General features: G+C 41.4%; 2 protein-coding genes across 2 annotated transcripts in view; one reads left to right on the top strand and one right to left on the bottom strand.

Moving 5' to 3' along the window:
* LOC138981552 (protrudin-like) overlaps nucleotides 1-16,191 on the top strand; it is a 40,702-nt gene extending 24,511 nt beyond the window's left edge. Inside the window, exons 7-12 of the mRNA XM_070354505.1 lie at nucleotides 3,854-4,026; nucleotides 4,646-4,714; nucleotides 5,032-5,158; nucleotides 6,584-6,633; nucleotides 7,691-7,772; nucleotides 8,221-16,191. Coding sequence (XP_070210606.1) covers nucleotides 3,854-4,026; nucleotides 4,646-4,714; nucleotides 5,032-5,158; nucleotides 6,584-6,633; nucleotides 7,691-7,772; nucleotides 8,221-8,336 — 617 coding nt within the window. The 3' untranslated portion in view covers nucleotides 8,337-16,191. The remainder of the gene's footprint in view (nucleotides 1-3,853; nucleotides 4,027-4,645; nucleotides 4,715-5,031; nucleotides 5,159-6,583; nucleotides 6,634-7,690; nucleotides 7,773-8,220) is intronic.
* The window catches only part of LOC138981557 (kyphoscoliosis peptidase-like), a 176,546-nt gene that overhangs the window by 101,870 nt on the left and 58,135 nt on the right, over nucleotides 1-16,541 (bottom strand). The window lies entirely within an intron of this gene.

Below are 16,541 nucleotides of genomic sequence, written 5' to 3' on the forward strand. Positions count from 1 at the left end.
ATGTCGGTAGCTGAGGAGCAACGCCAGCCCTTCGGGCAGGTGTTGTCTCAGCCCTGGCCGCGGCAGTCAACGTTTCAACCTTCGGTTGTTGCTTCGACTGCCGTTCCGGTTCCTGCGGCTGCAGGCTTGCCGTCTTCTCACTCTTATCCTGGGCAGGGCAGGAGTTTTAAGACGTTGGGGGGGACGGATTTCCGGTTTCCGGTTATGTCGTTTCACCTGCCTTCCACCGGTAACGTGGACTTCGGTTTTTCGCCGGATGTTTCGGACATTCAGTCTGTCGTCAGCGATTTCACACGTGCTGGTTATCAGGAAAAACGCTTAACGCTGTCCTCTAGGCTGCGGCAGAGGTCACGTCGAGGTATTTTCCGGACGGGGCTTCGGCCTTCTACACTTCCTGTTGGAAGCATAGGTCCCCCATCTCATGCGCACGTAGTGGCTTGTCTGGGGTTGATTGAGGACTGGCCTACGGGCGTTCGGGTTCCGGCCCCAGTCCTCCTCTGTTCTGTCTCACTCTTGTTCCGTCGTGCACATTTGTGTTTCACAGCAAGTGCGGCAGCCGTTTTCGGCGCGGTGTTTCCGGTTTTACTGGAAGCATAAGTCCTCCATTTCAAGTACATGTTGCTGTTTTGTCTGGAGTTGACAGAGGTCTGGCCTACGGGCGTTCGGGTTCCGGCCTCAGTCTACTCTATGCAACTTTCGCTTCCGTTTTTTGCGGTTTTGTCTGCTGCATTTCCGGCTTTGTTCGGATACACTACTCCTCTTCCTGACACTCATTCTCGGAGGTCGGCGGGTGAGGAACAGCGGCTGGCCTACGGGCATTTAGGCTTTCAGCCTCAGCCGGGGCAGTCTTCACTCTACCTGTTGGGTGTTGCGGTTACTGCCTATTCAGTTCGGGTGGCTCTAGACGTTTCCCCTATTCACGACCGTCATTAGGGGGATGAGTCAGGTCTTTTCCGGTTGGATGGGTTTCCGGTTTCCGGTCATCTCATTCATCAGTTTACCACCAGAAACTGTGACTTCGGTTGCGTTCGTGGCTGAACTATTCTGGTTCTCAGCCTTTAGTCAGCAATCGGACAAGTTCGGGATTTCCGTCGAAGCTCGAAGCTGCGACTCAGGATTTCCTGTTGGGTGCATCGACTTTGGTGGCTTCCTTGCTGGTTGTCTTGGTTGTCGACGTCGGATTTTCGTTCCGCGAAGGTAGGATGCTTTCCTACTTCCGGTGCCTTAGTCATCTTTGGTGGGTACCACGGTTTGCAGGTTTTGGCTATGCCATCTCCTTCTGGAAGTGGTATCTCTAGCGTTTTGGTTCTGCCGCTGTTTCTACCTTGGTTCAGTTCCTGAACACGCTCAGCCCTGGCTGGCTTCGGCTACACGGGCTTCATCTTTTGTTCCTTCTTGCTTAATTCAGCTTTTGGAACTTGCCTCCTTTCTCTACTCTGTTGGCCAGTCCTTGTTAGGGTGAGCGAAGAGCAGATGAGGCTGCCCTTCCTTCACTACGCTCGTACGGCGGGTGTCGGAGGGACTTGTTTCTTTCGCATTCTCTGTTCCCTGGACAGTCAAAGAGAGTCACTTAAGCTTTGCCCGCAGTAGAGATTCAGTCGAGTAGAGATCACCAGGTCTCTGACTGCTTTACAAGGGTTGAAGTAAGGTAAAGCTAGCATCCTCAGGTGAAGCATGCTTCTCGAAGCATGCTCAATCCTCTGGTTAAGCTAAGCTGGCAGCCAATAGGCAGCCTCCGTCGGAATACTTCTTCCTTCTTCGGTTGGGGTAACAGTTGTTTCAGCCATGGGCTGCTGCTGTTTTATTTCCGGGTTTACCGGCAAGGTTGGTTTTTTCTCACCGACGTTTCTTGGTACGTCGGGGGGGATGGAACAACGGCCGACCTCAGGGAGTCAGGGCTTTTAGCCTTGGCCGGGCAACAGCCTTTCCGCGTTTTGGCGATGGTGGTTGTTGCCTTCCTGTTTCTTGTGGCTTCGGACTTCGTCTTTTCTTTCCTTCGTTCTCACTTTTAAGGAGATTGGATAGGACGATTTCCGTTTGGGCGGGGTTCTCTGGCTTCAGGTTACCCCTTTTTGGCCACAAATACTTGGACTTTGGTCCTTGTTATCTTTCACCGAGTCGGACTCTGTCTTTCTCTAGTGAACAGACACGTTCTGGTGTTTCGTCCAAACTTAAGGTTCGCTTGAGTTGGCCTCGGAGGTAACATTCAGATTTTCCTGAGGGGGCATTGTCTTGGACAATGGATGTTTGAGGAGTAGTTCTTTGTGGCTTTCCTCCTCTCTCTCAGGTTTTGGCTGCTCTTCTCCTTCGGGCAGAGGTTTAGCTAATGTTTCCCTAAGAACTCTTGTTTCGGGAGTCTTACGGCTGGCTGGCTTCACGGTTTACGTTTACCAGTCTTTGTTTTCTGCTTTCGGTTTTTTGATTCACTCTCAATTATCTTCAAGCAGACTGTTTTGGGAACACTCTGGCTTTTAGCCATTTTGTTTATGGTTGCCAGTCACAGCGGTCTTTGACCACCGGGGGTCCACACTTCCGGTGGCTTACGCACAGTCGTAAGTGGCTGCTGTCGTGTGCTACCTCTCTCTCTGCGTTCGCAGAGACTGGCAGAGGAAGACTGGCGACCCTCTATTTGAGAGTTTTCTCTTTGAGGTGGACTCTGGTACTTAGTGCTCGGATGTCTCTCTCGCTCTTTTGTGGGGATTGGTCACTCTCATTTTGAGCTGACTTCTTTCTCACAGGCCTTTCGGGCTTTACTACATCCCAAGGTTTGCAGACTTTGGCATGGTTGTCTTAAGGTCACCGCGAGGGTGTGTCCTTCTCAGCTTTGAGGGGACAACCTTACGCACGGATCTTTTCAGGACATTAGCATTTCCTTCCAAGAAAAAAGGGGGGGGGGAGCTTGTCTTTCCCTTGGCTCGCCAGGGTTATTAATCCAAGGCTTGGGTCTATTCCTGTGCTGTTTTTTACGGCTAGGAGATTGGAAGGAGTGCTGAGCACAGCTTACTGGATCTCTGAGGTTGTCTCTTACGCTTTTTGCCTGAGATTCATCTCGGCTGTCAATCAGGACTTTCCTCGGTTCCCTCACTGCCTTTTGGCAGTGGGCCAGCCCTGGTAAGGGCTTTTGAGTTGGTTAGATTTTCTTTCCCACTGGGACCGTCCTGACTCTTTGGCAGCGGTCCAGTTTTTTGGCAAGGTTTTTTGAGTGAGTTAGATTTTCTTTCCCACCGCCTTGTTGTTGTAATCTGCTACATGTGATTCGGAGTAGGAATATGTAATTTAATCAAAAATTTTATTGTAAATTTTCATTTAATAAATATACCTACCCGAATCACATGGTATATTCCCTCCCGCCAACCCCGCTTTTGATTTGGAGAATTTTATTCTTTAGGTCGAATGATATGAACCACGTGTTCAGTAGCAGTAGTGACGTGGCATGCACGATGGGAGGTAACTCCCCGGGTGTATGGTCATTACCATGGCTACGTTTACACTTTTTGTGGTTGGGGTTGCTTCCCTTAGACGGTTAGCCTTTTCAGAACCTGGCATCTCCGATTGTGTCAATGCTACATGTGATTCGGGTAGGTATATTTATTAAATGAAAATTTACAATAAAATTTTTGATTAAAGTGCAACCAAGGATGTACTTGACTCATGAAACTTAGGTACCTGCACTTTTCATGTGTTAACAACGAGGCACGAGATGATTCCAAAATCAGGTACAACAGTCATAACGCAGTTGCCGCTCTTGTCAAGGTGGCAAGTGATGTACTTAGCTCTTCTCCTCTCCTCTCTTTCTTGTCTGTGACCTGTTTTGACTTGCCCAATTAATTATAACATGAAAACTGTATTGCAGGGGGTTGTTCTTACTGGCACAACATCATGGATTCGCTGAACAAGAAGAGCGGGCAGAGTAACGGTTCAGTGGTTTCTGCTGTCAACGAACCGAAAGCAACAACACCACCAGCCTCAGCCAACACCACCCCTTCCAAGCAAACTCCTGCTGCTGCTAGCCAGAGCACACCAGTTGTGAGTTAATGCTGTGATGGGGTAGCGAGATGGGGGGGGGGGGGGGGGGGTGGTTGTAGTTGCTGTTAACATTGTGATAAGGCAAGGGTTAAAGGAGGGGGGTGGTAAAAGGAATGGGACCAGAGTGTGTGTGTATGTGTGTGGGAGGAGGGGGGGGGGCTTAGTTGCTGTTAACATTGTGATAAGGCAAGGGTTAAAGGAGGGGGGTGGTAAAAGGAATGGGACCAGAGTGTGTGTATGTGTGTGGGAGGAGGGGGGGGGGCTTAGTTGCTGTTAACATTGTGATAAGGCTAGGGTTTATGGGAAGGATGGGAGACATTAAAGTCATAGCCTGTGCATGGCGATGAAAGGGAAGGGGGTCAGTTTGATGGTGATTTTGAGTGGTTTTTTTTTCATTGGAAGAGTCATTATTGCAACTCATTAATTGAGGTTCATTGAATGTTTTAGTGAACAAGTAAAGTTCAACTTGTGCAAGAAAAACAAAGCTTCTCTTTTGAGATGGAGCGTTATTGTGTGTAGGTGTGCTAGCTTGTGTCCATCTGTGCTTCATGTATTTCTTTTTCTCTAAGCTCACAGTCTGCTGAGTTTATTTTAAGAGCCATGTGGTTTCATTGTGCAGATGCCAAAAGATAGGTCCAGCACTGACCTGGACAGTTTGGACATGGACGACAAGGATGACAGTTCAGACGTAAGTACATTCAGTCACTCGTCTCTTCTTGAAGTTTGTGTTATCGGGCCTGTTTGCTGCTCATTTGATTGAACGGATATTTTTTTGTTAATGGATTATTGAATCCACAGTTATATTGATCGCACATCAAAAGTTTTTATCTTTAAAGTTTTGTGTGTGTGTGTATTATTTATTTGAATTTTCAAACAATTCAAGCTATTTTAGTTTTAGAACTCCATCAGATTTGCTTCATACGAATACCATTATTATTCTCATTATTATTATTATTATTTTGATTATTATTATTATTATTAAGGGAAATGTTGTGTTTGTTGCAGGTGGACTTGATAGAGATGACCAACACTGTGGATGAGTCGCTGTCCAAGATCGAGCCACCACCTCAACGTCCAGGCATGGTGGCCAGGCTGATGGAACTCAAGAAACGACGCTCTCAGATGGCCAACGGTAGGAAGCACAGTGTTAAGACATAAAGCAACTTTATTACTGTGCATCTTGTAAGTAGTACCTAACAACAGACGGGCGCAGTGGCGTGGTGTTAAGACGTCGGCCTCCTAATCGGGAGGTCGCGAGTTCGAATCCCGGTCGCTGCCGAGTTAAGAGTGGAGATTTTTCCGATCTCCCAGGTCAACTTATGTGCAGACCTGCTGGTGACTTAACCCCCTTCGTGTGTACACGCAAGCACAAGACCAAGTTCGCACGGAAAAGATCCTGTAATCCATGTCAGAGTTCGGTGGGTTATGGAAACACAAAAATACCCAGCATGCCTACTCAACGAAAGCGGAGTGAAGCTGACTATGCTCTCAGAGTATAGTGTAGGGAACCCAAATGGGCAAACGAGCTCACACGTAACCAGAAAATTCTGGAACGCTGAAGAAGTACCTAACAACATTTGAGATGCGAAGGTCTCAAAAGAAAGGGAGTCTCAAAATTGAGGTTACTTTGTATGGGTTATGAAGAGAAAATGTGGAGAGAGAAAACGAGGTCTTTAATTGGAGGAAGTCTTAAATGTTAAATGGGAGAGTCTTAAAAGGAGGGTTACACTGTATCTCCTCAGAGTAATGTGGCTGTGGTGCTGTAAGCACAATCACCTTGTTTGTTTGTTTGTTTGCTTAACGCCCAGCCGACCACGAAGGGCCATATCAAGGCGGTGCTGCTTTGACATATAACGTGCGCCACACACAAGACAGAAGTCGCAGCACACGCTTCATGTCTCACCCAGTCACATTATTCTGACACCGGACCAACCAGTCCTAGCACTAACCCCATAATGCCAGACGCCAGGCGGAGCAGCCACTAGATTGCCAATTTTAAAGTCTTAGGTATGACCCGGCTGGGGTTCGAACCCACGACCTCCCGATCACGGGGCGGACGCCTTACCACTAGGCCAACCGTGCCGGTCACAATCACCTTAAGCAACAGAAATTTTATTCAAATTAAAAGTATTATCTCATAAGACTAACAGTTAAGATCTTGTTATACAATATGTTCCTTATGCACAAAAGGCAAAAACTGTATCCATTGTTGAGTGTGATGATAGAAAATTCAGAGCGAGAGAGAGAGAGTAAACAATTGAAGTCATTTATAATGGTTCTATTTTCTAGGGTGTGTTTATTTTAATTGTTTGTTTTTTTAATATGTGTGATGCAGGGAAATTGATACTGAATTATTATAACAATAACAAACAATGGACATTGTATTGTCCATTACAATGAGCAAATTAAAATGGAAACTTATCTTTTCCATTGTCCCTCATAAATTCAGGTCATATCAAGCTACTTTTCCATTGTGCCTCATAAATTCAGGTCATATCACGCTACTTTTACATTTTTTAATTTGTTGATTATCAAAATGGCTTTTGATTTGTTTCAGAAAACTGTCATGGTTGTCGAGTTTCATTTTCATCAATATTGAAAAGAAGGGTGAGTGTTTGCTAGTTTGTATCCCCTTTCTGCTGACAGTTACAGGGATCTCGCTGGCTAAATAAAAACAAAGAGGTATACGCAACAACAGGATAAAAAAGCATCATGTAGCAGTATTTCTGCGCACTGACTTTTGCATGCCGGAACAACCTGAGAGATTTTTTCATCGCCAGAGATGCAGTAATTACAGAACAGCAGATGTGCATTTGACTTGTTTGAAAGCCAAGGCTATGTATTTTTCCTCAAAGGATTAGCATTGTAAAGCAAGGCATATTATTTTTGCGCTTTCCATACGCGTCATGATGAAAAAAATTCAACAGAGAATTTTCAAATGCCTCAAATACGAACAAATCGTTGGTCAATGCGACCCCTGCAGTTATAGTTATTACATCGTAATCCTTCCACCCCCAACCCCACTCAACTGCTAATCCCCCATCTTCCCCTTTCGATGATGTCTTCTTCTTATTATGGCTGATGGAGTCTATGTCGACCAAAAGAGTGGGATTCCCTGTAGGTCGAGTTCCTGTAGGTGGATTCCCTGTATACCTAAGACTTTAAAATTGGCAATCTAGTATACAGGGAATCCCACAGGGTGCAGTTTTTTCAATAAAACTTGCAAACCATACTCGAATTTCTAAGAAATATCAAAAAAAGATCGAAAAACATCAAATTCTAACGATGTCGCTAAGCATCACGTGACTTTCATTGATATTAGCAAAACGCTACAGGAACTACACCCTGTGGTATTCCCTGTATACAAGATTGCCAATTTTAAAGTCTTGGGTATACAGAGAATCCACCTACAGGAACTCGACCTACAGTGAATCCCATTCTTTTGGTCGACATAGACCCCAACAGCCTTATTATGTACACCTTTGCTTTCATGAAGACTTTACATACTGCCTATTTTGTGTCTTTTTTTGTTTATAACCCATCGATTCCTCAAGTACAAACATTTTTCATTTGTCAAGGCGAACTTCTGGATATGACTTTTAACCTGAATGGGAAAAAATAGTTTGAGATGTAACATTAACCTTCTTTGCCTTATGGGTTTCAGCACTACTGTCGACATTGCGGAAACAGTTTTTGCCACAAGTGCTGCAACCTGAAGGTTCCACGCTCTGTTTTCGGTGCAACTTGTAAGTAATTAACATCTGATTTTGGTGGACATATGTTTAGGTTTTTAACAGTGTAAGTTATACAGTTATTAAATGTCTTCTTCTTTTTCTGCGTTCATGGCTGAAAGTACCACCTACACTCATGTTTTTTGCACCAGTTTTTTTTAACGTGTATGACTGTTTTTACCCCAGCCATTTAGATAGCCATACTCTGCTTTTGGAGGAATTAAATGTGTTCATTTTCCATTCTTTTTTTTAATTTTCTCATTAGATCGCATTGCATTTTTGAGTGTAAACTCTGAGCTTGTTTTGATCCGTCCTTTTCCAGTACCAGCAGCGTATTAATTGTAGATACCAGTTGTATAGTGCTTTGATAGTGGGTGGGTGGTTTTGTTAACAATATTTTGTATAAGAATAGAGCAGCTCTGTGGATGTGTTTTGTGTTAACAAAAAGCTTTCTTTTACACAGCACCAGCAGCCTCCAAGGAAACAGTTCTTGTGTGCAACGGTTGTCATGGCCAGCTGGCCACAACAGGGGAACTCAGCCCTCCACAGGGGCAGAAAGCGCGTGCAGAAACAAGCTGACAGCATGGACGACCAACCGGTGCTCGGCGGAAATCAAACATCCCCCAGGACGGCCATAATGTGTAAATTCTCCAGTCAACATTACTGGTATAACAGTGACAAAACATTAACATCACTGGTATATAATAGCAGTGATAAGACATCAACATCACTGGTATAACAGTGATAACAAACTCATTGTATACCAGTGACAAGACATCAACATTACTGTATACCAGTGACAAGACATCAATATCACTGGTATAACAGTGACAAGACATCAACATCACTGGTATAACAGTGATAAGACATCAACATCACTGAATACCAGTGACAAGACATCAACATTACTGGTATAACAGTGACAAGATAAAGTCACTGACCACCAGCATTTGTCTGCTTTGATGGGCATGTGTGATCGTGATGGACAGTTGATTTTAGAATCAAAAACTGTGTCCTGTCCATGGTTTTAATGTCCTGTAAACAAGTGGTCACAAATGGGATGTCAGGCCGATTTGCATAAATGTATGTTTATTGTACATGTACATGTTTGCATCAAACAGCTGATCAATGGTGTTCTAAAATTCAGGTATTCAATTTCCATTGCAAAGTGAAAGGAAGCCAGGTAATCTCCATTGAAAGATAAAAAGAAATGGGATACTTGTTTACTACTTTCTCATTCCTTAAATAATTTTGACACTATCAGATTTATAGTTGAACAAGTGCAACCTCAAATCATTCTTTTTAAGGGGAAGGGGTTTACTACTCCATAGTATGGAGGTAACTGGTACCTACACAAAGTAAATATAATTGTGAATTCAGTGGCATTTGACACACACAAAATCAGCTACTTCATTTTTGAGTATCTCTCACCATGACAACCAGATGCCCTTCAGCTTTGCCTCAAGTAACTTCACTGGAGAAAATATTGTATATCTGCAAATGATTTTTCAAGCGCTCATTCATTTTCTGGGTAACTACACTATCCACATCGACAAATCCACAAGGAAAAAAAATCCTCCAGGCGGTGTAATCCATGAAGAACACTGCCCTGTTTTACATCATTTTCTTCTTTTTCTACCGGTATTTTTGTAAAAGTGTTCTTTTTTTCCTTGTTGTCATGCTTGCAAATTTGTGTCGATTTTCTGTTGTCATGTGTGTGTGAGTACATTTGTTCCCTGGCCATGAATATGTATACATTTGGAAAGGGGTCAAAGGTTCAAGGAGTGCTGCAGGGTGAAGCTGTGAAGTGATTACAGTAATTAGTGCTGATGTTCACTTGATTCACTTCCAAATTACTTGTGGACATCAACGGCTTTGGTGACACATTTCAACATAACCCACGTTATTTTGGTTATTTATTCATACACACACACACAAATTATGTTCTCCTCTTGTTTTCGTCAGCAGTGGAACCCCCCTTTTAAGACCCCCAAATCTAAGACTCTTCCCTTTAAGACCCCCAAATCTAAGACTCTCTTCCCTTTAAGACCCCCAAATCTAAGACTCTCTTCCCTTTTAAGACCCCCAAATCTAAGACTCTTCCCTTTAAGACCCCCAAATATAAGACTCTTCCCTTTAAGACCCCCAAATTTAAGACTCCCTCCCTTTAAGACCCCCAAATTTAAGACTCCCTCCCTTTAAGACCCCCAAATTTAAGACTCCCTCCCTTTAAGACCCCCAAATTTAAGACTCTCTTCCCCTTTCAGACCCCCAAATCTAAGACTCTCTTCCCCTTTAAGACCCCCAAATCTAAGACTCTCTTCCCCTTTAAGACCCCCAAATCTAAGACTCTCTTCCCCTTTAAGACCCCCAAATCTAAGACTTCCCTTTAAGACCCCCAAATCTAAGACTCTTCCCCTTTAAGACCCCTAAATCTAAGACTCTCTTCCCTTTAAGACCCCCAAATCTAAGACTCTTCCCTTTAAGACCCCCAAATCTAAAACTCTTCCCTTTCAGACCCCCAAATCTAAGACTCTCTTCCCTTTAAGACCCCCAAATCTAAGACTCTCTTCCCTTTTAAGACCCCCAAATCTAAGACTCTTCCCTTTAAGACCCCCAAATCTAAGACTCTTCCCTTTAAGACCCCCAAATCTAAAACTCTTCCCTTTCAGACCCCCAAATCTAAGACTCTCTTCCCTTTAAGACCCCCAAATCTAAAACTCTCTTCCCCTTTAAGACCCCCAAATCTAAGACTCTCTTCCCTTTAAGACCCCCAAATCTAAGACTCTCTTCCCTTTTAAGACCCCCAAATCTAAGACTCTTCCCTTTAAGACCCCCAAATCTAAGACTCTTCCCTTTAAGACCCCCAAATCTAAAACTCTCTTCCCCTTTAAGACCCCCAAATCTAAGACTCTCTTCCCTTTAAGACCCCCAAATCTAAGACTCTCTTCCCCTTTAAGACCCCCAAATCTAAGACTCTCTTCCCTTTAAGACCCCCAAATATAAGACTCTCTTCCCTTTTAAGACCCCCAAATCTAAGACTCTTCCCTTTAAGACCCCCAAATCTAAGACTCTTCCCTTTAAGACCCCCAAATCTAAAACTCTCTTCCCCTTTAAGACCCCCAAATCTAAGACTCTCTTCCCTTTAAGACCCCCAAATCTAAAACTCTCTTCCCCTTTAAGACCCCCAAATCTAAGACTCTCTTCCCTTTAAGACCTTATTTTATCAGATTTTCTGTTCATAATCTCTGTAGATTTACCTCTTTTTTAAAACCTGATTTTCTTGACTTTTTAGAGATTGTAGAAAGGGAGTTCCACTGTATACAATTAAAAGATACAGGTATAATCATCTAATTTAGGTCAGCGAAACGGGGATGGTACAGTCAAACCCGCCCTGGCGACCCCCTCTTGAAATTGACCACCTTCCCATTACGACCACCCCAAAAGATCCCCTTAAAGTTCGTTTTTCTATATAATTCACCTCTCAATGGCAACCCCCTGTCTATCACGATCGCTTTTGGTCTGCCCGTTCAGTGGTCGTTTTTGACAGGTTAGCCTCTAGCAAATAGCGTGGGTTATGGTGTCCGTGTTGGACTGTAAGGTTCCAGTATTGTGGATGTGCACACATACTTAATTTCATTTTTTGCAAATCATCTGTGATACATGGGGTGACTGATTATGGTGCATCATTTTTTCGTTGCTTTGCTTGGTAGCATAGATTCTCAGGTAAAAAGTATGTAAATCTTTTGTTCCATTGTCAAATAATGTTCAGTCATTGCTAGCAGATATGCCTGTTTATATAACCCTTCTCATAAGAACTGAAGGAAGGTGTGGTTTTCATTGACAAGAGAAAGGATTGAGGTTTTTGATTTCATTGTTCTGCCTGTACTTGTGCGTTTACTTTGAGTAGCTGTAAGGAGATGTCTTTTGGAGATTGTAAGTTTCTTATATGACTACTTAAAGACTTCACATGGGGAGGGGTAGCTATTTCTTTTCTTCCTCCAAGTTTCTTTGCTGTATGTTGCTTAACATATAAAATTTGAGAGTGTGTGGTAGCTTGTTGCTAAGGCGAGCAACTTATTTATTACACAGAGTTTGTGTGTTTTGAGATAACTGAGGAAATGTGTGAATGTTGAATCAACCTTTATGTTTTACCTGCAGCCAAAATGTCGTAATCTCAGCAGTCTATCTGTGCCCTGCATAGCCACATTTTCAAGATGTTATTTGTTTATGCTGTTTGCACACTTGAACTTTTTAACCACTGATTGGAGATTTGGTTGGATTTTGATCATATTTGAATGTTTACCCACCAATGGAACTGTAGCACAAGATGTATGTATTTATTTTCATTTGAAAGTCATATCTTTGTATAAAGTCAATGTATAAAGCTTTCGAAACCATTCAAACTGAATGTCACTTGTATTGGTTGCTTTAATGTGAAAAGACAGTATCTCTACCAACACCCTTCCCTTAACCTGTTCGCTGCTGGTAAATATTTGTATACAGAGCATTACCTGTATTTACCTGAATTAACAACTTATAATGTTGCCTTTATGTATACATGAATACACTACACGCACACACATTGTTGGTTTTTTAATTTTAATTTTTTTTTATTGAGCGGTTTGTTGCCCGTTAAAGCAAGTTAACAAGAACGTCAGCTGACGTCCTACAGGCATCGAACAGGTTAATTAAGAGGAGTGACATCTTTGGAACTGGAGGGGCTAGGTGCATCTCTATTGTAAAAAAGATCTCTCCAATGTCATGATTGTTGTTTTACTTTTTTTCACATATAGTTCTGTCCTAGGACCTCACCCTTTATATAATCACTGTCTCTGTTCGTTGTTGCCATTTCTTGAGAACACATCATGGATGAAGAAACAAAAAATAATGGGACTATATTTTTTCGAAAGTTTCTAAACTTCATGGTCATGTTTCATGGTCCATATTTTTGCTCCTTCCTTTTGCATGTTGAGCAAAATTGTGGTGCCATTTTGGCAAAAAGAAAGACATTTCTTGACAATTTTACTTCTTCATATTCTTTGCCAACACAAATATTCTGTACTGGATTTTTATGTTAACTTAATGTTCAATTGATTTCTGATTTTAGAAGATACCCTGTGCAATACCCACTGCATGATACAGTTCCAGACTTTGCTATTTTTAAAATCTATGGTATTTTTCATATCTACGAAAGTATCAGTGTAAATGCATGCTCTGTATCAACGCTCAAATGAGACATTTTTGTGTAAGCTGTAAAATATTTAAATCTACTATGATGTACAACATGGAAATACTCCTGTCTTTCCCAAGATTGAAAGGGTTAAAAATGATCCGTTGGTCATAAATAAATTCAGCGTAACCTGTGAGACCTAGTCATTGTTTCATGCTGTCTTGCCTAGTCTAAACAACATACATCTTCATACCAAATTGTTTTGTTGTCTTGTTTGCAATCTTTTTCTTGATTTACAGTTGATATGGTTTTCCTTGCAAAATATCTGTTTCTGAAAAAAAAAACCGCGGGTTAGGGGGAGTCCCATATTGGTTGGGACGAGAAAGAATTTACTCGATGCTCCCCAGCATGTCGTAAGAGGCGACTAACGGATTCTGTTTCTCCTTTTACCCTTGTTAAGTGTTTCTTGTATAGAATATAGTCAATGTTTGTAAAGATTTTAGTCAAGCAGTATGTAAGAAATGTTAAGTCCTTTGTACTGGAAACTTGCATTCTCCCAGTAAGGTAATATATTGTACTACGTTGCAAGCCCCTGGAGCAATTTTTTGATTAGTGCTTTTGTGAACAAGAAACAATTAACAAGTGGCTCTATCCCATCTCCACCCCTTTCCCCGTCGCGATATAATCTTCGTGGTTGAAAACGACGTTAAACACCAAATAAAGAAAAAAAAAGAAATGTTAAGTCCTTTGTACTGGAAACTTGTATTCTCCCAGTAAGGTAATATATTGTACTACGTTGCAAGCCCCTGGAGCAAATTTTTGATTAGTGCTTTTGTGAACAAGAAACAATTGACAAGTGGCTCTATCCCATCTTCCCCCTTCCCCCGTCGCGATATAACCTTCGTGGTTGAAAACGACGTTAAACACCAAATAAAGAAAGTTTCTAAAAAATGCTTGCAGGAAATCTCAGTTAATACTTTCTGTTTGTATTGTGTTGTAGGCCCTGTGTAATATGTACAATGAGAACAGCTACAACAATTACAAATAGAATTTTTTTTTTTTTAAGAAAGGCAATATTTTGATTATATGATGAAAGAGCTTAAAAAGACGCGGGGAAATCAATGCAGTCACTATTGCCGGTGTTATTTTATTTTTTATTTTTTTAATACTTTATGTTTGACATTTAAAAACTGTTCTTACTGTTCTCAACTACATCTGACAGAGGTTTTCTGATCGGTCAGTAATGTTACCCTATTGATATGATGCGTATTCCACTTTGTTTCGCTTGTGTCAGTCCGAGTTATTAAAATAAATGAATGCAAGTCCTCCGCAGCATATTTGCAACTTATTGTTTTCTTCTGAACCTTGCTCTTTTCCGTTTTTTAAGTTTTTTTATTTCATCTTTAACATAACCATCTGCTGTCACTAGTTTGCTCATAGTTTTCAGTGCTCAGTGTAACTTTTATGCAGAACGTAATGATGTTTATGATTTTACTGGACATTTTGTTTCCATGGTTTTACAGTTTCTTTTTCCTTGTTTTAGATTGCTGGTTGTATGTAAGTAATGCCAACTTAAAATATGTAGATTTTCTGGCATAGTGGTGTACATTTCATGTTCATGATTTCCATCAATGATATGTATTTGAATATAATGTGTTTTTGTTCAATGTCCACATGTTCACTGCAGCTTCAATTAGGGTTAAAAGCAAAATTAAGATGCTTGTAGTAAACTTAGTATTTTGTTGCAAAAATGGCTTGCCTTGTTCCCCTCCCTCCCAAAGGCAACATTTCAACACATGCCCTTTCCTGCCATGTGTCACTTTTGTTTGCATTTCTTTGAAAGTGGTAGGCTATTTTGATTCTCATTTTGGCAAGAAATCAGAATCTCATACTGGTTTTATCCCGCAGTGGGGCACTGCGGTTATGAAATTAAAGGCCCCTCCTGTTTTTGGAACTGCAGGAGCTTTCTAGTTTGCTGTTAGGTAGATTTTTGGTTCCTCTTTCCTGTCATGCTCTCTTTTTCTTCATGAATTCTTTTCTTTTTTCTGCCTTCTTGCTCATTCACCTGTATTTTTTCCAAAAATCTCTTCTCTTGCCGCTTGTCTCGCGATTCATGTATAGTTTAATCTGTTAGTGTTCTGATGTAAGTCCAGCAGTAGATAGGTTAAGCCTATTTTAACATACTGGAAACTGGTAATCTTCCAGTAGGTATTAATTTAGTTTTACTAAAGCCTGCTGGGACACAAGTAATGGGTTAGTGCATTTGTAAACAGGAATCGCTTGACAAGTGGCCCCCTTCATCCCCCCCTTCCTCGTCCTGATATGGCTCTGCGTAGTCGGCTGGACGTTAAGCAACAAATAAACAAACAAACAAACAAACAAATACTGGTTTTAATTAAGCAGCTCTCATTTGCACCTAACAACAAAAGGCAGCTGCTACATATGTTTTGGGGTTTCTGCACGCACTTTACTGCAATGACCAAAGTAAGACAATAAACTATGGCACTTTCTTGTAGCTTTTTCATCTTTAATGGCACAGATACATATGTTATTGCACCGGCACATATTGGGACCAAGTTGTATATCAGGTATTGAATAATAAACAGAATCGGTTCATCATTGCTGATGGTATCTGAAGACATTATGAAATGAAAATAAAGATGAAGACATGTTGGACACTTTTTTTCAAAGCACAAATGATGGCAGTGTTTTTGTTTACATGTCATAATGTTAAGGAAAAGAGCAGATGGGCGTTTCAGGGAAAGAATGGAGTAATAATTTTATTTCAGGACAAAATGTTATGATGGGTTTTTATCTCAGAGCATTACTACCATTTCAGGTGATGTTTTAACCAGTGCTGTTAGCTTCAAGTAATCTTTTTTGTTTGGTCATGCTTGACAAAAAGCTGTACCGTTCTCTTTTAGTTTGCAGTAATTTTAAATTCTTGTTCATTCTTCTCCAAACTTGTTTTTTTTGTGTTGGTTGATTTTTACTGTATTTAATTGTTTTTGTATATGTTTTTGTTTGTCCTCGCTCTTTTGTCTTCTTGTTATCTTTTGTGTTCATGCAATGTGTAACGTTTATCAGTCGGTGTTTTTGAGGTACTTACTGCACATGACGACATCTTTGTAGATTATTTTAGTTGTTTTGTTTTTTGCAATGCTAGACGGTGACTTGTGTTGTTTTTACAATGTCAGCAACAAAATAGTCATGCTGTATTTGTTCAGACTGTGAATAAAACGTGCATGCTCTTCACCTGTACATTGTTTCTTGTGTTTTGAGTAAGTTTATTTCTGTTTATTGTCACATGGTGTGCTGTTTGCCGCACTGGGTGCTGTGATGAATAATGAAAACAAAAACAAGCACTTTATTGTCTCTTGTAAAAGAAATATTACACACAAAAACGGAAATTTGCGCTTTGGTCTGCCACTTTAATGCAAAACGTATCACACAAATATAAATAAAACAGAGTGCAGTGTTTAACATCGTATATTCTAAACTGGGCCAACAAATTATTACTACAACTTTCGTAGCACAACTAAAGCATTCATTCCCGTGTCCTTTCATTCACACTTTCCATGCCATTTAAGGCACTCAACTTGGCTATCTAG

This window comes from Littorina saxatilis, linkage group LG12, assembly GCF_037325665.1.
Source record: "Littorina saxatilis isolate snail1 linkage group LG12, US_GU_Lsax_2.0, whole genome shotgun sequence".
NCBI classification, from domain to species: domain Eukaryota; kingdom Metazoa; phylum Mollusca; class Gastropoda; order Littorinimorpha; family Littorinidae; genus Littorina; species Littorina saxatilis.